The sequence below is a fragment of the Typopeltis vanoorti genome, chromosome 2, assembly GCF_054136105.1.
Source record: "Typopeltis vanoorti isolate ZY-2024b chromosome 2, IOZ_Tvanoo_1.0, whole genome shotgun sequence".
In the NCBI taxonomy this organism is placed as follows: Eukaryota; Metazoa; Arthropoda; class Arachnida; order Uropygi; family Thelyphonidae; genus Typopeltis; species Typopeltis vanoorti.
In genome coordinates, this window is record NC_143550.1 from 93839942 (window position 1) to 93866405 (window position 26464).

General features: G+C 37.6%; 1 protein-coding gene across 4 annotated transcripts in view; it reads left to right on the forward strand.

The window, feature by feature from the left end:
• The window catches only part of LOC150109260 (uncharacterized), a 251177-nt gene that overhangs the window by 47215 nt on the left and 177498 nt on the right, over nt 1–26464 (forward strand). For 3 of the 4 annotated variants that reach the window (XM_090406776.1, XM_090406794.1, XM_090406785.1), the window contains exon 5: nt 19994–20116. The exons of the other annotated variant lie outside the window; for it this stretch is intronic. In XM_090406776.1, coding sequence (XP_090262902.1) covers nt 19994–20116 — 123 coding nt within the window. The remainder of the gene's footprint in view (nt 1–19993; nt 20117–26464) is intronic. 4 annotated transcript variants of the gene reach the window in all.

A 26464-nucleotide genomic window follows, 5' to 3' on the forward strand; every position in this document is an offset into this window, starting at 1 on the left:
TCTGAGGTAGATGATGATGATTTCAAAGGTAGCAGAGGTTGGTTTGACAACTTTAAAAAAAGAACAGGAATTCATAGTGTGGTCAGACACGGAGAGGCAGCTAGTGCTGACAAAACAGCAGCAGCAGATAAATTTGTCAATAGATTTACAAGAATTATAGAAGAAGGAGAATACCTACCTCAACAAGTCTTCAATTGTGATGAGACTGGGTTATTTTGGAAGAAAATGTCCAACAGGACATTTATCATAAAAGAAGAAAAAAACACTTCCTGGGCATAAACCAATGAATGATAGGTTAACATTGCTTTTAGCTGAAAATGCAAGTGGAGACTGCAAGGTAAAACCAATGTTAATCTACCACTCAGAGAATCCCCGAGCATTCAAAAAGTTCAATGTCTCTTAATTCAATCTCGGTGTTTTGTGGAAGTCTGACAGCAAAGCCTGGCTCACAAGAATAGAATTTAGAGACTGGATTTGCAAAGTGTTTGGACCAACTGTCAAAGCTTATCTTGAGCAAAACAATCTGCCTCTAAAAGCCATTTTAACCTTAGATAATGCACCTGGCCATCCAACGGGCATACAAGAAGAGCTACCAGAGGAATTCGATTTTATCAAGGTGATTTTTCTTCCTCCCAAGACTACATCTCTGATTCAACCTATGGATCAGCTGATAATTGCAAATTTTAAAAAACTTTATACAAAGGCACTTTTTGCCATGTGCTTTGAAATGTGTGAGGCTACCAACATAACCCTAAGAAAATTTTGGAAGGAAGAATTCAAAATTGTCATATCAATTAGGCTAATTGTAAAGGTTTGGCAAGAAGTAACAATGAAATGCCTCAGAGCAGCAAAATGGAAACGGTGTCCTTTCTTTGGTAATGAAGAAACTTCAGATGAAGGACACAAATTGGTAAAGGATATTGTGGCAACTGCTTATGATCTTAACTTGGAAGTAGAGGAAGAAGATGTTGAAGAATTATTGGAGATGCATGACTGAGAACTGACTACTGACGAGCTAAAATAACTTTTCAAGCAGCAATGTGAAGGAAATGGAAATTTCATCTGAAGATGAGGATGGAGAGAAAGAACAAATTATGACTGCTGAAATCAAAAATGTTTTGGCAAAGTGGGAGGAAGTTCAAAATGTTGCTATGAAATGGAATCCAAACAAATCTGAGGTTATCAGAACTGCAGATCTATTTAATGAAAAGCCCATGCAGTTTTTCAGAAACATTTGATTGTGATATGAGATTCAAATTACTGAAGGGTTTCTATAAGATTAATCCAGATGATATTTTTGAGAATAGGACTGGTGGTGGGAGGACTAGAGGCCATACATGAAAGCTGGGCAAGAATGTGGTTAGCAGGGGTGTTAGAGCTAGGTTTTTTACTTTGAGAGTGGTTAATGAGTGGAATAAGCTGCCAGAGTCTGTTGTGGGTGCTACGACCATGAATGAGTTCAAGGCGAGGTATGATAGATACTGTGTGAATGTTGAATAGTTGTTCTTGACATGATGTTAGGGCCTCCCTTGATGAGTCTGTCGACTCCTTGGAGTTGCCCGGAATAATAATAATAATAATAATAATTTTAAAAAAAGAGGCAGAAGCAAATGACCCTAGACATGTTTTTTTACAGGTCCATTTGTCAAAAAACTCCGAAGTGAGCTCAATTGTCCTTCTGGTGAAGATTGATAATTAAAAACTGTTTTCATGAACAATTCATTTTATTAATGTTAATTTTTTTGTAACCAATACATATACTGTATAATAAATAAATGATATTTACCATATTTTTATGACATTTTAAATGAGTTTTATCTGCATTTTTAACATGTACTATGGTTGTGGGGAGGAGCCAGAACAAATTAATCGATTTATTAATTTGGATAACAACAGTTTTGGTTAGATGGTAATCCTGGAACGAATTACCTTCGTTAACCAAGGCACCACTGTATATATATATATATATATATATTGAGTCCATACATGAGAGATTGGTTGATCAACCTATGGTACATTAGTACTGTATATGAATAGTGGGTTGGGAAAAGAGGAACTTGCTTACATTTGATTTATAAGACTGTATATTGTATTCCTTGGGAAACAAATCAGGGAAAAGACTGTTCCACAGTACAGCAGTAGATGGGATGAAGGAGGAAAAGAAACTTGTTCTGTGGGTTTCAAAGTGCACTGTGAAGGGATGTTGAGCAGCAGCTGCACGTGTTCCAATGAACTTAGTACTAAACGGGGGAATTATTGATGCTATTTCAGATGAACATTTTCCATTGCAGAAACCAAACGTCTGTGTGAAAGTGGGAGGGAGTGAGTTGGTAAGAGATGGGTCATTAATAAGTCTAATTGCTCTTCTCTGTATTCAGTCAAGCATTTTGAGGGAGCTTTTAGGGGGGTCCCTACTCCAAATGTGAGAGCAATATTCAATAGCTGGGAAGATTTGTGATTTTGTATAAGGTTAACAGCTGTTCAGAGGTGAAGTAGCATCTTGAGCAAAAGAGAAATTCTAGTCTTTTAGAAGCTGAGGATGCAATGGTTGTGATGTGTTTATGTCTTTGCAACACATGTGATGTGCTCTCAGAAATTCAGTCCGCCATCCACCATCACTCCAAGATCCTGAAGTACAGTTTCACCAATACAGTACATAGCCTTATATCTTACATTTATTAACATTAAAACTGCAACCCCACTCATTTGTCCAAGCTAAAAGTCTATTCAAATCTTCCTGTAGGGAATTAACATCAGCACTACTTCTGATAATTCTACCTAACTTTTCATCATCAGCGAATATTTGAAGATCCTCAGTCAATCGACATGAAATATCATTAACAAATAAGTTAAACAGTAGGGGCCTAAGAACAGAACCCTGAGGCATGCCACTGGTCATCTTCCTTTTCTGAGATTCGACTCCATCATACACAACTTGCTGGTGTCATTCAGAGAGCCAGTCTCCAATCCATCTAACCAATATATTATTTATTCCTATCCTCTGCAGTGTGTATATCAACTTATCATGTTGCAATCTATCAAATGCTTTTGCAAAGTCCAAGAATATCACTGTATATGATTCTCCCTTACCTAACACATTCGTCACCTTATCATAAAGTATAAGCAGATTGCTAAAACAAGACCTGCCCTTCACAAATCCATGCTGACCATCATAGAGAATCTTATGTTCATCAACTCAATCCTGTATTCTATTTCTAACTAATTTTTTCAGTACTTTGATCACAACTGCAGGTATATAGACTGGTCTATAATTGGAAACTTCTGTTCTCGAACCATGCTTGTGAAGAGGTATTATTTTGCCTTCTTTCCACGCCTTAGGAATCTTCCACATTGCAAGACTTTCATTAAATAACTGACACAAGGGCATGATTAACTCTTTTCACATTATTTAAAAATATGTGATATGTCATCCATTTTCACAGCCTTATTAACATCTAACTCGAGCAACACTTGATACACCTCTGATTCTTTCACCTTTAATTCTCCTAATTCTTGCCTCCCTTTTACATGTTGCACAGCATCATTCACACCACTATGATATACACATATGAAGTGTTCATTAAAGAATTCCACTATATAATTTGCTATGGGAAGATGGAGATTGGAATCAATCGACCGTGAGATGCGGTGATTGATTCATTCAATCCAATACCCTTGGAGAGTAATGGATGGCAATGCTGTAGCTAATGAAGTTCTAACTGAGGCTCGGCTATTGCTGGTTGCTCTCCTGCCATGATCAGAGCTTTAAATTTGCTATGGTTACTTTGCTACCATAACTATCCACCAGCATCAACCTGCCATAATTATTTTTCCTCTTGTTTGCCACATAGCAGAAAAATTCCCTTGGATTAGCTTTGACATGACTGGCCAGTCTCCTCTCATATTCTGCTTTTTCTTTTTTAACCATGCTTTTCACTTTTCTGACCTGCACTTTATATTCTTCATGCATCTTTAAACTCTTTTGTACTTCCTCCATAACAACTTCTTTTGTAACACTGCTTGCCGGATTTCACCGTTTATCCATCTCACTCCTACTCTTATTTATTCACTTAACTCTTGGTATGCAGTTATGCATTGCTTGGGTTAGATACTGTCTTATCATTTCCTATGCACTGTCAGTATTTGGAGCTTCTGATAATCACTCAGCTTATAGATCCATAAATAGGCCTTCTTAATAACAACTTTTTCTTGTTTGACTAGCCTCCAAACCAATACCTCATGATCACTTTCACCAGCAGGTGGCAGTGTTGATGCCTCATTCACAACCACATCCTGCAAGGATATCACCAAATCTAATACTGATAAACCTCATGTTGCTTCCATCACATGCTGCTTTAGATAGTTTTCCTACAGAAACTCAGCAAATTTGTTCTCCTTGTTACTATACATCAGCGGTTCTCAACCCTATGCCCTGGGGTGCATTTGCAAGCCCACGCTGTCAATTATTAAATAAGGAAAAAAATATAATTAAAACTGGAAAATGTAAGTTTTCTACTAGTAATAATATTTATTGAAATCGTAAAAATGTTAACATTTATGCTATATTATGAACATTTTGTAATTCCTCTGCCTTTGAGTGCGAGTGTTACCAGTGCCAATTTTGTGCGTATGTTTTATGTATTTAGTCTACTTGAGGGATGTGTCAATTCAGCATGCTTTGACCATACATTGTTTTCTCGTGTTTAAAAATTTTACCTCAAAATGAGTAATCCAAATGAAAAACAACAAACCTATACATTGAACAGCAATTGGGAAGAAGACTATTTTTTTATCCAGAGTAAAGAGATATGTTTTTGCTTATTGTACGATGGTTTAATTTAGTTGTATAATAAATGTTACATGTGTATTTATCCTACTTTCATAGTTGGTTAATTTGTTAATTGTTGTCATTTGATAGGATAAGCAAGTATAAATTTTCATAGAAAAAATATCGTTGCCTGCCACTCTCTTCCCAATCTCAAATGTACCCGTGAACACAACCAGGTTGAGAACTCCTGCTATACATCATCTCTTCTTTCCAATCCACATTCCTATAATTAAATTCTCCCATTAGGATCATCTTCCTTTTACTTGCCCAACTAATTTGTCTAAACATTTCACAATCAATGCTCTCCATCTTCCCTGGCCTATAACAGCATCCTATTAGATATACTATTCTACTGATCTCATCTTCACACCAAACAGCTTCAAAATCTTCACACACACATTACTATTTTCCACATTGATTCTTGAATGATACAATTACTCTGCTACCATTAATAATACCCCCCCCCCCTCCTCTGTTTATCTTCCTGTCCTTTCAGAAAATTCTCTATCTCACCATTTCAAGTCCTGTCAGTATATCATCTTCAGTCAACCAAGTTTCACTTATAACAATTATCTTTGGACATACGAATTCAATCAACGTTACAAACTCAGCTCTTTTATTTCTAATAATCTGATCTGATCCTGTGGCTTTCTCTCTTGAGAGGGTTGCAGCTGATTACTATGGAGATAGTGATGCAAGGTGGTTTCCCGTTGCCTTCCTTGCCGTATTTTATGACTGTAGCCTGTGTGTTCACGGGTCCAGTTTGCCTGCTTGCAGGATGAAAAATCCCAGATAAACTGGTGGAAAAGCCCTGCTGTCCACGCCCAAGACTGGCTAACTTGGCTGTGGCTGAGGAAGATCCTTAAGTTCCTCACGTTGTTGATGGGAATCAAACCTAGGACACTCCTTCCCCAGGCATATGGTTGCAAAGCGCAAAGCCACTAGGCTAACCGCACGGACTCTGATACTCTATACATTAGTATACAAGCATAACAATTCTCCACTCTTTGAAGCCACCCCATCAACACAATCACTTTTTACTCTTTCTGCTGTAGTACCCTTCTCTCTTTATCCTGACCATTCCTGTTTCCCTAATCCTGACTCTGATTTTCATTTATATTCTTATCATCCCTACCGTTTTGCACTGCATCACTTTGCTCTGCTGTAATCACTTCTGTGCCTTTGTATCCATCCTCATCCTTCCACAAACTGCTTCTCAACCTCTTTTCTGACTCTTAGTAATACTAATTTCATATGAACCATATGTACTCTTAGTAAACAACAATTGGACCAACACCAAACCCATTCAAATGCATTCCAACTTCCCTTCGAATTTATTCTATACATTCACAAATTGAACACTCTCTCCCTAACACAATTCAGCCATCTTATTATTCAATATCATTGCTTTCCTCAGTTCACTACTGTCATACCTGGGCAACAAACTAACCATGTTCCCAATGCACTATTATCCTTCACTTTCTGCTGATCAGTGTGAATGGGAGCATATGGTTTTTAGATATGAATAGTATTCAACTTGTGGAAATTATTTATGAAGTGACCATTATCATTACATCGTCGGTCAACCAAGTTTCAGTTATGCCAATTATTTTTGGGCATACTGATTCAATCAATGTTACAAACTTGGCTCATGTGAGCATAGTTAAAGCAGTACTAAGAAAAATATTGTTGTAGACGATAAAAAGATTGGTTCAAACAGATGACAGAATGTGAGTTTGTAGAAAGTACAATATTGTAATGACGGGCAATGATTTTATATTAAGAGTAGTGAATGATGGGCAGAAGATAAAAGATGAAAGAAGTAGAGGGCAACAGTTTTGATTAGTAAAAGCTAGAATGGTGAGCAGACAAGTATATGAGGTATGATAAACATGTCTTCTTCTTCTTGGATCCCTTAGCTGGTGCCTGGATGGGGCTAGCTCCTTAGCCAGTATGCTGCTGTGGGTACCGCTGGACTATGGATGCTACATATAATTGTTTGCCATGATGTAGGTTAAAGGCCTTTCTGCTTCACTTCTGTGAGACAGAGCCTCTGGTAAACATGTGAGTGTACGCACAATGAGTTTAGAGAGCAAGCAAGAGAGTAACTCAGTAAGGGTAGCATAAGTACAATATGAGTACAGTTAGCTAATGAGGCCAAAGGGACTCCTAGGAGTTTTTTTTTCTATACATAGCTAGAAGAAAGAATCATCATTATGGAAGGATGACTGATTGGAGAAAAGGGAAGAATTATAACCACTGAGGAAGCTATAATAAAGATGATAAATGAGTAATTTATAAATGTATTTCATCCTCATGAAAGTAACATTATACAGAATTTGAGAGCAGTGAGGAGGAGCCACTGATCCAATGAGCCAGCAACCAGGAGGTATGTGAGGAATTGAGTAAACTTGATATCAATAAAGCAGTAAGACTCAATGAAATATCACCACATGTAGTAGAATGAATGTTCGAGGAAGTTAACAAAGGCTTTAACTTACCTCTTTAACTAGTCTTAGATTTGTCCAGTAGGAAAAGGGCAAAATTGTTCTGCTTTATAAAGTTGGGGGGGGGGATGATAAGACTAAAGCTTCTAATTACAGACAAATCTTTTTTGTCTGGAGTTGTAGTAAAGATGTTAGAGGCTAGTGAGGCCCAGGATGCAGAATTGGGTTGATGACAACAACATTCTCATTGATGGATAGCATGGGTTTGTTAAAATAAGATCGTGGTTTAGCAATCTACTTACTTGCTATAACAAGGTGATAGGTGCATTGGACAAAAGGGAAGCATATACAGTGGTATATTTAGATTTTGCTAAAGCCTTTGATAGATTGTCACATTACAAGCTAGTAATAAAACTAGAATGGATAGGATTGAATAGCAGATTAGTGCATTCGATTGAAGATTGGCTGTCTGATAATTATTAGCAAGTCATGTATGGGAGAATCATATCCCAGAGGAGGAAAGTCACCAGTGGTCTGTCCCAAGGGTCCGTTTTGGGCCTGTTGCTGTTTAATTGGTATACAAATGATATTGGGAAGGGCTTCAATGGTGATATACAGTTGTTTGAAGATGATGCACAAAGTTGTGAAGAATTATGTGGAGTAGACATACTTCTAATTATTTAGGAAACGACAACATAAACTATGTTATTAATTATAAAAACTTTTATTAATGACTACCTATATTTTGGCAATGTTACATTACCATCTTCAGGAATCACATAACAATATGTGCACACAGGCACTAAAACTAAGTAAATGAGGCTGAAGAAAAGCAATTGAAGTCCTAGAGTCTAAAGGTGTCCTCTAGCAGGCTAAATTGAGTTGTCTTGGCTGTTAGATTGTAAGCTGATGTTCTTAGATTGTAAGCTTCCTAAATTTGGGGTAGTCTCATGCACCCAAATTTGTTGAGGTTTGGGAAGTTTTTCAAAGCTGAGGCTGATTCAAAGAATAATCTTTCATACTTGTACTTGCTGTGGTTTAATAAAGTGGTCTTCTTCCAGTGTATTCTGTGGTGGGTGTCTAGTGCATGGTCACAAGTCCTGAGTGGCTGTATTGGTGAAACCGGATGTAGTCCTTGTGTTTGGATATTCTGATATTGTCTCTCCTGTTTGTTTGGCTGTAATTGGACAGTTTGCAACTGCAAGGGATCTGGTATACTCCAGGTAGGTCTATGGGAAGTGGCTGGTCTTTGGTGGAGCAGATAAGAGATGCCAATTTCTTATGTGGTTTGTAACTAGTTGCGAGGTTATATTTTTTTAGGTTTTCTTTGGTAGTTTTTTTGGATATACCCCGGATATAGGGAATGGTGATAGAATTAGAGTAATTTCTGTTATGAAGTAAACAATAATAAACCATAAAATAAATTTTTATTTTTCAAAATGAAACAAAACTTATAATAAGATGGAAAATAATGTTTATTTTTGTATACTTCAACTTTATTTAGATTTGAAAAGTTTTCTCCCACTTTTTTTAATTGCAAAGTCTTTGATCAGATCCTCAAAATTAATCTTACGTAACACATCTGCTTCTATACTTAGTAGAGATAAGGCATTCAACCTGCCTTGTTGCATAGTTGTTCTGATGGGATTTTTAATATACTTCAACTGAGAAAATGAACGCTCAGCTGAGCAATTTGTGACCATTAATGTTAAAAATATACGGAAGGCAATATCTACATTTGGAAAGGCCCACTCAATATTGCCTTCTACAATTATTTTATAAAGTTTAGCATGACCGAATCTTGTTTTTACATTTTTTGTTGCACTGAACTTATGGCACACATATGAGTGAAACTGCTGAAGCTCAGCTGAGAAATTAGTGTTCAAGTCCTCTGGGTAAGCATCAATCAGCTTTTGACAACACTGAGAATACTTTTCAATTTCAGTAGATGATGAAGTCACTGAAATAGCATTATGTGGCTCATCACTTAGAAAAGAAAATCTCTCTGATATTTCTTTGTATATCTCTACTCTTCTTCTCATCTCAGTTTCAAGTTTGTCAACAATTGTGTAAAAGCTGGTGATACGAAATTTATCTCTGGCATTCAGATATACCTCTGGAGCATCTCGTCATTGGGTACCTTCCTTCTGATACGATTGCAAGTTTGAGCTGCCTTGTAATCAACATCTCCTTTGTAGCTGCTTCATATCTTTCAAATTCATTTCGTGAAGTGCACAATTAGTCAGCTAACTGGACACGTTTCATCTTGGTTCTTGGGATCTGTTAAATACAGAAATAAGAAGATTATTTTGTTGAACATTAGGTGGCAATCAACACAGTTACACATATCACAGGCAAAATCATACGAACAATTTAATTTTCGGCTTACAGCTGAATCTTGTGCTTTCGTGCTTTAATTAACTCTTATTTTACTGGAGTCACACTTCTGCAACAGCTAGGCCTTTTACCGGAGGCGTGTTTCTGAGACAACCATGTGATTTGTTTTATATTTGCTTCTGGAGCCTTTTATAAGACTTAATTTATTAAAACAAGACCTAAAACAAACAGGAAAATAAAAAATAAAATGGTTATGTTAATTATAAAAATTTGCCTCATTTGACGCAATGGTAGTGCCAGAAAGCGTCGTGAGCGATAATACGGTGTAAACGAACCGTCATGCACGTGGTTAGAGTTTTATTATGCCTTTTACACGTCATTATTTATTGAAACAAAGAAGTTAACAGTAAGAAAAGATAAAAACAATGAAAAACTAATTAAAAGTTAATTTAAATTAAATTCATCATCTAACTAAAGCAGAAATTCTGTAGTGTCCCCCTTTCCATGATGCCCTAAGCACGTGCTTATTTTTTCTTAATGGTTAATCCAGCCCTGAAGAAGGTGTTAAGGATATGGTGTTAAGTTCAGTAGTTAGGGCATTGTTATCTGAACTGAGTAATTTTGTCCTTATATAGGGTTTTTATAATACCACATTGTTGGAGGGGGGATGACTGCTGGTGAATATATCTACCTATATGTGTAGGTTTTCTGTAAATAGAGAAGGCCAAGGATTCATCAGGCTGACGTGTAATCAGAGTGTCTAGGAAAAGGAGACTGTTGTTGTTTTCCTTTTCTAAGGTAAACTGGATCTTGGGGTGTTGATTGTTTAAGTGTGTTGAGAAATTGTGGAGTGTATCTAGGCCTGTGGCCAAATAGTGTGCACATCATCCACATGGTGTAGCCAAACAGTGGATTTATGTGGAGCAGAGTTTAAAGCTTTTTCTTCAAAGGTCTCCATAAAGAAGTTGACCAGGGGTGGAGAGAGTGGAGAACCCATTGCCAGTATATTGTGTGAGCACTTTGACTAAATGTTTGGCTAATCTACAAGAATTATTACTATTACTATTATTACGGGCAACTCCAGGGAGTCATTGGACTCATCGAGGGAGGCCCCAAATCATATTCATCACAACTATTTGACATTCATACAGTATCTATCATACCTCGCCTTAAACTCATTCACTGTCACAGCATCCACCACAGACTCAGGGAGTGCATTCCACTCATTCACTACTCTAAAAGTAAAGAACCCAGCTCTAACACCTTTACTAACCACACTTTTGCCCAGTTTCCATGGATGTCCCCTAGTCCTCTCACAACCAGCCCTGTTCTTAAAAATATCTTCTGAATTAATTTTATAGAAACTCTTCAGTAATTTGAATGTCTCAATCATATCTCCCCTCCTCCGCCTATCAACCAATTTTTGCAACCCACAAATCCTCAACCTGTTCTCATACGGTTCATTCCACAGACCTGCTATCATCTTGGTCACTCGCCTCTGGATCCTCTCCACCTCCTCCCCATCAAGAAGAAACCTAGGTGACCAAATCTGAGCACAGTAGTCTAGATGGGGTCTTATCAAGGCTCGATACAGAGGAACAATAACCTGCTTGTCTCTGCTTGTCATCGTATTCTTCAGCAACCAAGTGATTTGATGAGCTGTTTTGGTCACTTTTGCAATGTGTCCCCTAAATTTCAATTCCTTATCTACCAACACTCCTAAATCTCGTGCCTCATCAATTTCCTGGAGCACGGTTCCACCAATGCAGTAAACTGCCGCCAATCTTTTCACCCCAAAATGCATAACCTTACATTTTGCCACATTAAACTGACATCCATTCTCCTTAGCCCAGACCTCCAATCTATCCAAATCATCCTGCAAAATTTTGACGTCATCTGCATTTACTATTGCCCTACCCAACTTCGCATCATCTGCAAACAAATGAACTGTTCCTCTCAGATCATTTCCTATATCATTTATGAACAGATTAAACAGCAGTGGTCCAAGAACAGATCCTTGTGGCACAGCACTAGTCACAGGCCGTCTTGTGGACTCTACTCCCGAGTAAACCACTCTCTGATATCTCTCCGTCAACCACCCTCCTATCCATCTCACCAACCCTATGTCCATTCCCATATGCTGCAATTTACTGATTAGAATTCCATGTGGAATCCTGTCAAAGGCCTTGGCAAGGTCCAGTAGAATCACCGTAAACCCATTACCCTTATCCAGTTCAGCCGTCACTGTGTTATAATACGTGAGCAAGTTACTGAGGCATGACCTACCCTTCACAAAACCATGCTGTCCCCGATACAGTATCCCATTTTCTTCTATCCAATCTTGTATTTTCCTCTTGACTATTTTCTCTAAGACCTTGACAATGATTCCTGATATGCTAATCGGTCGGTAATTTACTACAGCAGTCTTGGAACCACCTTTATGCAGTGGAACTATTTTCCCCTCTTTCCACCCGCTCGGGACTAACCCAGACCCGAGACTCAAATTAAACAAAATGGTCAAGGGTACTGACAATTCTTTAGCTGCTTCTCGTACAACACGAGCTGGTATACCATCCAATCCCACAGATGTATTGACATTGAGGTTATGCAATAGACTACTCACCTCCACTTCATTAACCACAATTCCCGTATAATCTACTGGTTTATTCGTTTCTGCAATGTCACCACCTGGATGATATACTTTTGCAAAGTGCTCACTCAGTAACTCAACTATCTCAACTGATTATGTAGAGTAGAACAGATGTTATAGCCCTGCAAGTGGACTTTGAATGGATTTTGTGAATGAATGAGGCTATTAGTTCAATGTAATAAAGTGTAAGGTTTTAAAATTTATTTTGGAATAAAATTTATGCGGATAATTTATGTTAGTGGGTGACTTTAATGCACATGTTGGAACAGATGACCAGGCATGGCGAGGTGCGTTTGGGAGAAATGGGGACCCTGACCTTTGCATGAATGGGTTGAAATTATTGGACTTCTGCTATACTAACAACCTGTCCATAATGAATACCTTCTTCCAGCACCGAGAAGTCCATAAATATACCTGGTACAGGGATACACTTGGGCAAAGGTCTCTGATTGACTTCTTTATAGTCTCAGCAGACCTATTTTCCTCAGTGCTGGAAGTTCATGTGAGGAGAGGGGCAGAACTGTCAACTGACCACCACCACCTTGTTGTCTGCCCTCTATGGCTACTGAAACCAAATGCTACCATCAGTGCTGGTAGACCTAAGCAGCTATACCGCGTAAAATGGTTGGAAAATGAGGCTGTGAGGAAGAATTTTGCAGATAAGTTCAAAAGATTCACAAACATACTGCAGATGTTGAGGAGGAGTGGGAGCTGTTCAGAACAGCTGTCACTGCCTCTGCACTCTCATGCTGTGGCAGAAAGCGGCTCGGTGTGGCGATGGGCAATGAGAAAAAGGACACCTTGGTGGAACCAAGAGGTCCAAAAAGCTGTCCGGACAAAAAAAGGAGGCCTACCTAATATGGCTTAGGGTCAGGTCACCTGAGAGGTGTTTCCGGTACACTGAAGTGCAAAAAGCTGCTGCTGAGGCAGTAAAGATAGCAAAGCAGAAGGCTTGGGGATCCTTTGGAGAAAGATTAGACTCATCCTATGCAAATGCATACAAAGTATTCTGGCAGAAGACCATCTGCTGTCTTCGAGGGAGGAAATCGTGCACAGCAAGGATAATTAAGGCCTCTGATGGTGCACTTTTAACATCTGAGAAGGATATCCTCCACAGATGGAGGGAATACTTGTGCCACCTGGGTTGAGAGCCTTCTCAACCCAGGTGGCACAGCAGCTGTGGACATCCATGAGGTGCAGATCGGAGTGATGACTAGTCTCACAGCAGAAGAGGTCCATTTAGCAATAAAATTGCTAAAATTGGGCAGGGCTGCTTGTGATGATGAAATTCAGCCTGAAATGCTGAAAGCCTTAAATTGAGACGGTGTTGTCTGGCTGACTCGAGTGTGTCAGGTTGCTTGGTTATCTGGTATAGCACCAAAGCAATGACTGGTATTATTATGCCAGGCAGACAGGCATAATAATACCAGTCTTCAAGAACGTAGAGATTGCAGCAACTATCATGACATCTCTTTCTCTCTCTGCTCAGCCTGCCTGGGAAAGTGTATGCTAGGTGCTTGGAAAGAAGGTGCAGGAGCATAGTTGAGTCAAAGCTCCAGGAAGAACAATGTGGCATTCGTCCTGGTAGACACACAACTGACCAAATATTCACTTTAAGGCAAGTCCTTGAGAAATCTTGGGAATATGCCAAGAATGTCTACACATGTTTTGTGGGCGTGAAGGCATATGACCGGGTTCCTTGGGATAAGCTTTGGCAAGTAGTACAGGAGTATCGGGCAGATGGCCAACTATTAGCTGCCATCAAGTCCCTGTATGAATGCCTGGAGTTTTGTGTCAGGGTAAACAGCACAAAGTCTGAACCTTTCACAGTCTCCATTGGTCTCTGCCAAGGGTGTGTTCTGTCACCCCTCCTTTTCATAATATTTATGGACTGGTTGGATAGGCACAGCCGAGGCAGTGAGTGTGTCAGAATTGGAAGATGTTGCATTGGATGGCTGCTTTTTGCAGATGACCTAGTTCTGTTAAGTTCTTCCACAGATGATCTGCAGCAGACCCTGGATAGGTTTGTAGCTGTTTGTGCAGAAGCCGGGATGAAGATCAGTGTGGCCAAAATGGAAACATTTGTGGTCTCAAGACAACCATCCCAGTGCACTCTACATGTGAGTGGAGTCTCACTGAGGCAGGTGGAGAAGTTTAAATACCTTGGGTCCATATTCACCAGTGATGGAAAGTGGGATGTAGAGCTAGATACTCGAATTGGTTCAGCAAGCACAATATTGCGAGTTCGGTAGTATTGAAGCTGGAGCGAAGCCAGAAGGCAAAGCTGGCTGTCTTCAGTACAGTCTATGTCCCCATCCTCACCTATGGTCATGAGAGCTGGGTAATGACCGAAAGAATGCAGACACGAATCCAAGCGGCTGAAATGTGGTTCCTGAGAGGAGTTGCAGGGCTGACAAGATTCAACAAAGTCAGAAGCTCTGCAATTCAGGAAACCCTCACTGCCCAACTGCTGCTTCTCCATGTTGAGAGATCACAGTTATGATGGTATGGTCAGAATGCCGCAAGAGAGGCTCCCCCAGCAGGACCTCTTTACCAAGCCAGAGGGTGGGAGGCCACATGGAAGACCAAGTACTCGCTGGATAGATTATATCCAGAACCTTGGGTGGACACATCTAGGAGTCCCACCAGAACACCTAAGCTTGGTGGCAGAGGATCACGACCATTGGAAGTTCCTCTTGCAGCTTCCCCCCCCCCCCAACCCAATTAGGAAAGGTGGGCCTTGAAGATGGATGGATTTATGGGGATAGCTTAGAGGAGATGGAGGAGATAACAGATCTGAGGGTGTTGGTGGATAAGAACCCAACATTTCAGGAACATTTTGCTAAAATTGTGAGTACAGCACAGTGCATTATGTCACAAATTTGGTCACCAGGTTCTCAAAAGGATGAAGAGATGTTGGAAAGGGTTTGGAGATGATGACTAAAGTGGTTTCTGGTCTCTGGAATGTGGAGTATGAAGGCAGATTGAGGGAATGCAAATTGCAGTCTGGTGGAATAGAAAGATGAGGGAGGGTGGGAGTAAAGATTGAAACATGTAAGATGGTAAGGGGTTAGTACCAGATTAATGTAAATCAGATTTTTCATAGATTAGGTGGAGGGAGGGGAGAACAATGGAAGCTATATAAAGAGCAGTGGCGACTTTAAAATTTTAAGTGGGGGTGCTGCATATACAAAATAAGAAAAATAATTCATTTTTTCCTAATCAGTAACCAATTTATTAATAAGTAAATTTACATATTAAAAAATTTGCTTTATTAAAAGTATTATTTGAAAATAAAATCCATTCTTCTATTTTTGCCTTGACAAAATTTTTCAATAATCTTTTCATTAAAATTTGTAATCTGCGAAATCATGTTTTTTTTTTTTTTTTCATTTGAAATCACAGAGAGTGCTGTTAACTACTCTTGGCTCATGGTATTCCTTAAATATGATTTCACCCTTTTTGAATTAGAAAACATCTTTCTAGTTCTGCTGTGGTCATTGAAATTGTTACTAAAATTTGTATAAGTTTAATTATTTCACTGAAAGAATTTGCTAAATATTCTTCATTTAATAATGAAAGTAATCTTTTAAAATTGTGAAATTCTTTTCTAGAGTAAAAAATTTGTAATTCTGTTTTTAATTTTTCTTGAACAAGAATTGAATTAACTTGACATATTTCTTTTATTTCATAAGTTGGTAACTCTTTATGAAAACTCTCAAAATTTTCCTGATAAAAAACATTTTAGCAGCTATTAAATGATTGGTGAATACAAATCTTTCTTTTGCTTCCATGCAGATACTATCGCACACTTCTTTACTTTCCATAATTTTAGTAGTACTAGCAGACTCGCAGCATTCTGAATTATGGATATTTGAAATTGCTTTATAAAATTCATTTAATGCTCTTTGAATCTTATTAGCATCAATATTTCTAGATTGCATTTGTTATATAATATCTCAACATTGAGACATGATTTTATGAAACAGTCCTAGCCAAAATATAAACGTTTCATTTTTCAATAAGCCTAAGAATCCTGTTGATGCCTGGATATGATCCTTATTCAAAAACTATATTAACTGTTCTTAAATTAAAATTCCAACGTGTGTTTGATGATCTTGGAATGCTTGCATTTACATACTTATCTAATATTGTCAATCTCTGTGGAGATTTTGAAAAAAAAAATGTTGCTATTCCTGAGAGAATTGCAAAAAATAATCGTACAGATTTAATTGATAAAGTTACATGTTTCATAATAAGATTTAGTTGGTGAGCATAGCAATGAGCATTTTTAAAAACTTGTTGAATTTATATTGAACCCCTCCTTGCTCACATTTCATAACATTAGCTCCATCATATGTTTGAGCTATTAACTTATTTGAATAATTTTTCAATACTTTGTTTATTTTGTTAAGTAAACATTTTGACAAACCATCTGCAGTAGCATTTTCTGGAGTGAAAAATCCTCAAAATAGTTCATAAACTATATCTTGACATTCATAACGGAAAACAATCGCTATTTGTGTATGTTCAAAAACATCTGTGGTATCATCGACCATGACTGCTACATACAATGTTTCACTGATTTCTGATGCTATGTGATCATCACAAACTTCTAATATGCATTGTAATAATTCATTTTGAATAGTTTTTGCAAAGAAGGATCAAAAGTTGCAATGAAATTTATTAATCCCTTAAATACTCCCGGATTTTCACACGAATCACTTTCATCATGTCCCCGAAGAGATAATTCAAATTTGCACACAAAATTTTATACTATCAGTTATTTTCAATAATATTTCTTGGTTGTTCTCTTCTTCATTATGTTTCAATTTTGATGTTCTATAAGCCTCACTAAGTTGTTCGGAAATATTAACTTATCCTAATAATGAAAACAAAATAACATTTTCCATGTGTTTTTGAGAATTTTGATGCTTTTCACATTTTTATTTTTATTTTGTTTATATTTGTAAAACCACTTTGAGTCCATACAGTATCACCGTCAAAAAGCAAACAAGGAAAACAAAGCATTTCTAGTTTCACAACTGCAAAGCCATTTAACTTTTCGATACCACTCACTGCTGTTAAAAGACCTGGTGTATTTTTTTATTTTTACTTATTCCTTCCTGACTAATAATAATATCTGGAGTAGGACAACCTTCATTTTTTATTTCTATTTTTTCATGTAACAATAATCGGAAAAATATAATTCTTTTTAATATTTTCAACATTGACATTCTTCATAATTCAGCCTTGTATCTATAATAAATAAATAATTATATGTTATTTTAACAGAATAAAATAAGATTTTACCAAAAATATTTCACCCTCACCACGAACACACAGCAATGATAAAAGTTTGGTATCTCACAGAAATAACACGTGCAAGCATACAATTTATCTGTAATGACACTGCTTAATGAGCAGTGTTAGATTCATTGTTACGTGCAGTGACAAGTGCAAACGAATATCGGAAAGTGGAAGTCTAGCCACAACTGACCGAACATGATAATTCAGACACTGCGTTATATCGCAGTGCATTTGTTTCATAATCTAAAGCATTAACTGAACAATTCCAATTATTAACTATTTCGGTCAATGTCAAAAACATAAGCTGTAACCTTTAACATATTGTATTGTATTTATATAATGTTGTAAACATTGTTATTATTTATAAACACAAACAAAATTTAATTTTTTCATTTTTTCTTGGGAGTGCTGCAGTGTCACAGTGCTTATGTACTGCGACACTGCTTTTTCATTTTGCATGAAGAATTGCAAATGAAAAAGCTTTGTGCAAGATGGGTGTCGTGTTTGCTCACAGCAGATCAAAAACACTCCTGCATGAAAATCTCTGAACAGTGCTTGGAGCATTTTAACAAGAATAAAACTGATTTTGTGCATCAATTTATTACTATGGATGAGATTTGGATTCACCATTATGCACCAGAATCTCAACAGCAGTCAAAACAGTGGATAAAAGCCTGTTCTTCAGCACCAAACAAGACAAAGTCGCTTCCATCAGCAGGAAAAGTCATGGCATTGGTGTTTTGGGATGCCGAAGGCATTTTGTTTATTAATTATCTTGAAAAGGTAAAACAGTAACTGAGGAATATTATTCCGATCTTTTAACCAGACTAGACGGAAAATTTCATGAGAAAAGACCCAGTTTGCAGAAGAAAAAAATCATCTTTCATCAGGACAATGCACAAAGATGTTTTGGCAAGCAATGGGAAAATTAAGGGATCTGCACTATGAATTGTTGGAGCATCCACCCTATTCCCCAGATTTGGCTCCCTCTGACTTCTATCTCTTCCCAAATCTAAAACTCTTCCTCTCTGGTCAGCGTTTTTTTTTTTTTTTTTAATCAATAGGTGATTGCAGCTGTAGAGGGGGTATTTTGCAGATCTTATTGAGAACTACTACAGGGCTGGGATGATGGCATTGGAATAAGTGTATTAGTATTAAGAGAGGTAATGTTGAAAAATAAAACTAATTTTGAAATTATAAATTCGTTTTTTTCATCGTTAGGCCAAGAACTTTTCAGACCACCCTCATAGTTTGAATGAGGTCATAAGTGAATTATTTCCATCAGTTGCATGTGATGTCTCCCTGGTTCGGTTTTTGTCCTCTCTTCATCCTACAAAGCAGGCAGCCAGCCTACTTTGTAGGATGAAGACAGGACAAAAACCAAACCAGGGAGACATCACATGCAACTCTAACCACTTAGTCTGTAATATTACAGATATCATTCAAAACTTAAACTGCCAGTTCTTACATTCTCAAAATTATTCTCTGATCATATCATTTTATTTCCGGGTTTAGGACCGAAACTGTTTGGTCTCAGTATACATAAAATTGTTATATGATTAATTATTATTATTATTATTATTTTTATTATTATTATGAATTTTTCATGTAGTACTATCATATCCTGTACACCCCTTGAGTGTATATACCAGGAATTTGATGATGATGATGATTATTATTATTATTACCTGGCATCTCCAGGGAGTCCAAAGACTCATCGAGGGAGAGCACCTACTCTACAACACTCTCTGTCTCCACCACTCAATCCACCAATGAACCACAACTACACCAACGCCATCTAACGCCGATCACCACCACCTCCGCTAGTATTTTCCCAGCCAATCACATACATCCATGCCCATGTTGGGATTCGAACTGTCAGCCTTTTGGCTGGAGAGCAGATACACTAATTACTCAGCCAACCCAGGCTGGCATTTTATTTAATAATAAATAAAGAACTATATCCCCTACGTTGTAATCATCTCTCACTAATGTAGATGCTGTTATAAGTGAACTCATTCATTATATCAAACTAATGAATATTCCTAAGCAAGGCACTATTTAATATAGCAACAATTATTTTTTATAGGAAATTGTGTATAACAGACTTTCTATTTATATATATATAATAAACTAATTCATTTAGTCACTATGTTTGCTATGGTGAGATTCTGTTGTTGATCCACATAACCTCTTTCACAAAGTGAAATAGATCAGTTAACTTGATTGGTAACATATCACAAAATATTACATAATATAAATGTTGCATTTTTTTTTATGTGACTCTCATCACAACATAAAGAGTTGTAAATCTATAGTACATTCAGTGAGGATTTTTAATTTTTTTTTTTTTTTAAGTTTGTGTTTTTTTACATAATGTGAAAACCCTTCCCTTATCACCAAACGCAGTACTTTTTCCAGCAACTTTGGGCCTCCAATAAGGAACATGGTGTAAAACAGTCAATCAGCTCTCACCTGAAGATCATCACAGACATCCATACCCATTGTGGGATTCAAACATGCAGGTTATGGATTCAACAGCAGGTATACTAACCACTCACCAACTGGGTCAGCATGTGAGTAACTTTGAATGATAATCAGCAAAATTGACATTACAATGTGACTGGTATTCAATTTATCTAACTGCACTTATCCCTTGCCAAAACCTCATAATATTAAGTGGAATTGTTTCAGAATTCTATATCATATTTTACGTAAAACACATCAGGTAAATTGGTTAATAAATAGTTAATGTTGCTCCTACCACTTGACAGAACCTCACGATATTATGTAAATATTTGGATAAATACATATTTCATAACTAAGCACCTACATGACATAGTTTCTTAGTAATCAAAAGAATATATTTATAGAGATTGTTATGTAATTTGTTATAAAGGAAGCAATTCAACTGTATAAACATCAACTTTGTTGTTATAATTATTACTGGTTGGCTAAGTGGTTAACGTATCTGCTCTCCAGCCAAAAGGCTGCAGGTTCCAATCCCGTTGCAGGCATTTGTGATTGTCTGAAAATACTAGTGGTGGTAGTGGTGGGCAGTAGTCGGTGGAGACAGAGAGTTGTAGAGTAGGTGCTCTCCCTCGATGAGTCTTTGGACTCCCTGGAATGGTCACGTAATAATAATAATTATCTAGTAAAAAAAAAGTATGTAACAGTAGTGATTTCTAATTATCTTAATATTTTACTGAACTCTGGTGTGAATAATCTCAGCTGAATCTTATCAAGCTATTTCATATTTTTAATTGTTTTAGTACTTGACTGATGGTAATTCTTGTAGAAAGGCTTATATGCTGGTTAAGCATGATAACTAAATACTTAAGGAATTGACAGCATACACTAGAAATATAAATTAAATCAACTTTAATATACACTTTCCGATATTTCCATCTTCAAGGGAACTTAGGATAAATACACGTGCATGCAAGTACTACATAACAGCAAATGAGAAACGAAGCGAGGAAGCTACCATTTTCCTGAAGTCCTGATGGTGTCCCCTGGCAGGCTATATTAGGTGATCTTGGCCTTTGGGCTGAAGTTCTTCTGATATATGTTTCCCAAATTTAGGGCAGTCTCATGCATCCAAATTTGTTGAGGTTTGGTATGTTCCTAAGGGCTGAGGCTGATTCCATGAATAGCCTTTCATATTTGAACTTGCTGCGGTGTATTACTGTGGCTTTCTTCCACCTTATTCTGTGGCGAGTATCCAGAGCATGGTCTGCAAGCCCAGAGTGGCTGTACTGGTGAAATCGGATGTAGTCCTTGTGTTCTGAGATTCTGATATTTGCTGTCCTGCCTGTTTGGCCAAAGTAGGACAATTTACAGCTGCTTCAGTTCACAATGAACTCAGGCTATTTCGTTTGGCAGGAAAAATTCTACAAACAGTTAGAGGGGACAGCCATGGGTTCACCACTTTTCCCACCCTTGGCCAACTTCTTTATGGAGACTTCTGAAGAGAAAGCCTTAAACTCTGCCCCACAAAAACTTACTATATGGCTTTGCTACATTGATGACGTGTTCGCTATTTGGCCACATGGCCCAGATACACTCCTCTTCTTCTTAACACACTTAAACAACCAGCACCCTAAAATCAAGTTCACCCTGGAAAAAGAGAAAAACAATAGCCTCCCCCTTCCTAGACACACTAGTCACCCGCCAAGCTGATGGAACCTTGGTTTTCTCAGTTTATAGAAAACCCACCCATACAGGCAGATACATTCACCAACAATTCCCCCCTCCCCAACACAACAATATGGAGTTATTAAGACACTATTCAACAGGGCAAAACTAATCTGTTCAAATGACCAAGCCCTAGCTACTGAACTAAATCACATCCTTAACACTTTCTCAGCCAATGGCTACCCCCCAAAAAAATCCAAAAAATACTAAAACCAGTTATCCACAATGGCTCCCCCACCTTCACAAAACAGATTACTCTCAATCCATCACCATTCCCTACATCCGAAGCACCTTGGAAAAAATCAACAAAATCCTAAAAAAACATGACTTGACCTCTTGTTACAGACCATATAGAAAATTGGCATCCCTTATCTGCTCCACTAAAGACCAACCACTTCCTCTAGACCTACCTGGTGTATACCAGGTCCCTTGCAGCTGTAAATTGTTCTACTTTGGCCAAACAGGCAGGACAGCAAATATCAGACTCTCAGAACACAAAGACTACATCCGATTTCACCAGTACAGCCACTCTGGGCTTACAGACCATGCTCTGGATACTCGCCACAGAATAAGGGGGAAGAAAGCCACAGTAATACACTGCAGCAAGTTCAAATATGAAAGACTGTTCATGGAATCAGCCTCAGCCCTTAGGAACATGCCAAACCTCAACAAATTTGGATGCATGAGACTGCCCCAAATTTGGGAAACATATATCAGAAGAACTTCAGCCCAAAGGCCAAGAACACCTAATATAGCCCGCCAGGGGGCACCATCAGGACTTTAGGAAAATGGTAGTTTCCTCGCTTCGTTTCTTGTTTGCTGTTATATAGTACTTGCGTGCACGTGTCTTTATCTTAAGTTCCCACGAAGATGGCAATGTGATGTTGCCGAAATATCAAAAAGTATATATTAAAGTTGATTTAATTTATATTTCTAGTGTATGCTGTCAGTTCGTTAAGTATTTAGTTATCATACTTGACTGATGCCAAATGTTATCAGAATTATGTGCTGCAACATGCTGAACTTCTTAACTCTAAGTTTAACATGTTGCAGTACATAATTTTTACACCATTCTGCATTATTCGAGCACCAAAACATTCTCAATGAAGAATTTATGGAACAAGTAAAATATTTCTGCTATTTAGGCACAGTTTTTAGTGCAGATGGCAAATTAAGCAAAGCTGTTATTGAGGTGAGCCAGTTGAATAAATTTATGTGGAATAAGAGAGAAATTAGCCCAAACATTAAACTAGTGATATACAAGACAGTGTTCGAACCAGTTTTAAGTTATGAATCTGACTGAGAGTTGGATTAGAAATAAAGCACTTGATCAAAGATTAGAAACCACAGGTATGAGAGTTCTGAGAAAAATTAGGGGACTGAACAGATTGCACCAATGGCAGAATCATATTAAAAATGAAGATATAATTAGGTTAGGTTGTTTTGGAATTACGAATCACAGGCTATTAGACTAGTATATTATGTCTGTTAATTCTTATTGTTGGTTTGTCTGTTTCGTGGGATGAAAAACCCGAGTTTCTGGGAGGGAAAATCCTGCCACCCCTGGCTAACTCACCTTCAGTATTCAAACCCAGGTCTTTCCAACCAAAGGGCATTGCATTAGGAAGGAACTTGACATTATTCACATTCAGGAGCATGTGAATAGGTCTAATCTAATGTGGTATGGTCATTTAAGAAGAATGGTAGAGAAAAGGTAAGCAAAAGAGGTGTTTGATACCAGGATATCACCATCAGGACTTTAGGATAGCAAGAAAGTCCTGATGCAGGAAAAACACCCAGAGGAAGACCAAGATAACTAAGTGGATTGATTCAGTCAGAATTGTCTTAGAAAATCAAATTGTTAGATATGGCAGTATTGGAGTGCTGACAAGTATTAGACTAATTTGGAGGAAAATTGTTGATAGGAGATTAATAATAATATAACCTTAATAATCTTATACTATCATAGTAGCCTGTACATATCAGGAAATGAAATTGATGATAATCATGAGGATTTGGGGTATTGGAGAAACAATGTCTTTGTTGACTTGGAACATCCATGCTGCAACCAAACTTGGTTTACAGAACTGCTGTCATCTCAGTTTTGTTGTATGTTTACAAAATGTGAATGATATACTTCATGCACCTGGAAATATGCAACCATTATTGTCCTGAAAGATTTCTTAATAGTCACTGTAAAGGATACTCGCTAACATCAGAATTTTGACTAAATCTAACTGTATGAATATTGAGACAGCCATTATTCATCATCAGCTTTACTAGATTGATCATGTCACTCATATGCCAGTTAACTTCTTCCCAAAACATTTCTAGATGGAACTGAAGATGGATCGTGTAATAAGAGGAAGACAAAAAAGCACTTTTGTGATAACCTGAAGACAAATATGATGAAATTTAGCATTGACATAAACAACTCTGGTGCTCTGGATCATTCGAAATAGAGAAAAACAGTATATCTCACATCTGTGTCCAACCACAGATGTGAGAACCTTGGCTGGCACAATGCCAAGAAGAGTGTGGATAGACTTATGTGTTCGTCGAACATATTGTTTGTTATTTTAACGGTATCTATTAGAACACAGAAACTAAGTAAATAATTAATTTATTAACTTATTGCTGATATTTCGCTGGTGTTATAACCAGCATCTTCAGAGCACAAAAACACTGTTTGTTACAATACGCGAGACTATAACAGCATGGTGTACTTAAACAAAATTGTAGCAGCAACACAAAGACTAGAGTCCTGATTTTGGCGCCCTCTATCTGAAAAAAAAAAAAAAAAAAGAGCTATCACATATTACTAGAGTCCTAGAAAAGTGCTAGTTTTTTCTTAATATGACTGTCTCCCAGATCTTCGGCAAGTTAATACAGCCATATCTGTTGAGATTTGGAGTGTGTTTTAGGGCTTCTGTCGCCTCTAAGAACAATCTCTCTGATTTATACGGGTTTCTGTGTAGTACTTTTGTGTTTTTCCAGTTGATCCTGTGTGCAGGGGTATCCAGAGCATGGTCTGCTAGGCCCGACTTCCAATAATGATAATTCCGGACGTATCTTTTATGTTCGCTGATACGGATGTTCACAGTTCTTCCTGTTTGACCGTAGTAGGCTTGATTACATGAGCAGGGTACTTGGTAAACTCCTGGATGTGATAAAGGAGGAATGCTGTCCTTGGGTGAGCGGATAGCTAATTTGCTACATGGTCTGAATGTAGTGCGTAGTTTATGTTTATTGAGAATTCTTGAGATCTTCTCGAATGTGCCTTTAATGTAAGGGATGGTGACTGTTTTGTTGTAGTTCTCTGTGGTGGATGGTGGGAGGGGTTTCTTAAGAGTGTTTAGTATTTTGTTTATTTTATGTGGATTGTAGCCGTTGGCCAAGAAGGTGTGGCGTAAGTGAGTCAGTTCAGCAGTAAGAGCCTTGTCATTGGAACAGATTGCTCTCGCTCTATGGGTTAGCGTTTTTAATATGCCATATTGTTGAGAAGGATGATGGTGTGATTGTTTGTGTAAGTATCTACTTGTTATGGTAATCTGGCTGTTGAGATCTAAAAATGCTTCTAGATCTCAGTGCCATCAACACTGTTAAATTACATGAATTATGCATCAGCCTATTTAACATTCTTCAGACTCAAGTAGATCAATTTTGGAAAGAGAATCATGCATTTTCAATGCTGTGGTTGATGATATAATATATCATGTGATCCTGTCTTGTAAAATAAATAATTATTGAAGGTTTATTTTATATCTACCAAAAATATTGGCACACTCGTGTGTGAGTTGGACCATGCAAGTGTCACTAAATTCAAAGCCAGTGATGTCTATTAGCAGATGAATTTTTCACTATAATTTATAACTTTCAATATAATTTATAAGTGGAAAGAGGGTAAAATTGTTCCAATTCATAAGGTAGTTGATAAGAGTAAGGCTTTGAATTATAGATCAGTCTGTGTGTCTGGAGTTGTGGTCAAGGTATTAGAGAAGTTAGTTAGGACTAAGATTCAGAATTGGATTGACAACAGAAAAATACTCTTTGGCAGCCGGCATGGATTTACTAAAGGAAGATCGTGCTTTAGCAATCTGCTTACTTTTTATAATAAAGTGAGAAAAAATGTGTTGGATAAGGGTGTTGCACATACAGTGGTATATTTAGATTTTGCAAAGGCGTTTGATAAATTAAACAGTAGATTGATTCGCTGGATTGGAGATTGGCTGTCTGATAGGAATCAGCGAGTTGTCTATGGAGGAGCGATATCCCAGAAGAGGAAAGTTACTAGTGGTGTATGCCAAGGGTCTGTTTTGGATCCATTGCTGTTTAATTTGTATGTAAATGATATTTGGAGAGGTCTGAATGGTGATATGCAGTTCTTTGTAGATGATGCAAAGTTGGGGAGAGCTATCAGGAGTAGAGCAGATGCTGTAGCTTTGCTAGAGGACTTGAATACACTGGCTGAATGGGTAAATGAGTGGGGAATGGCAATTCAGTGTCTCAAAGTGTAAGGTTTTGAAATTTGGGAAGCAGAGATGGGATGTAAAGTACACAATCGGTGGACATATCTTGGAAGTGGTAGAGGAGATGAGGGATCTGGGAGTGATTGTTGACAAGGACCTAAAATTTCAGAGACATGTTACTAAAATTGTGAAGACAACACAGTGTATAATGGGAATGATGCAGAGG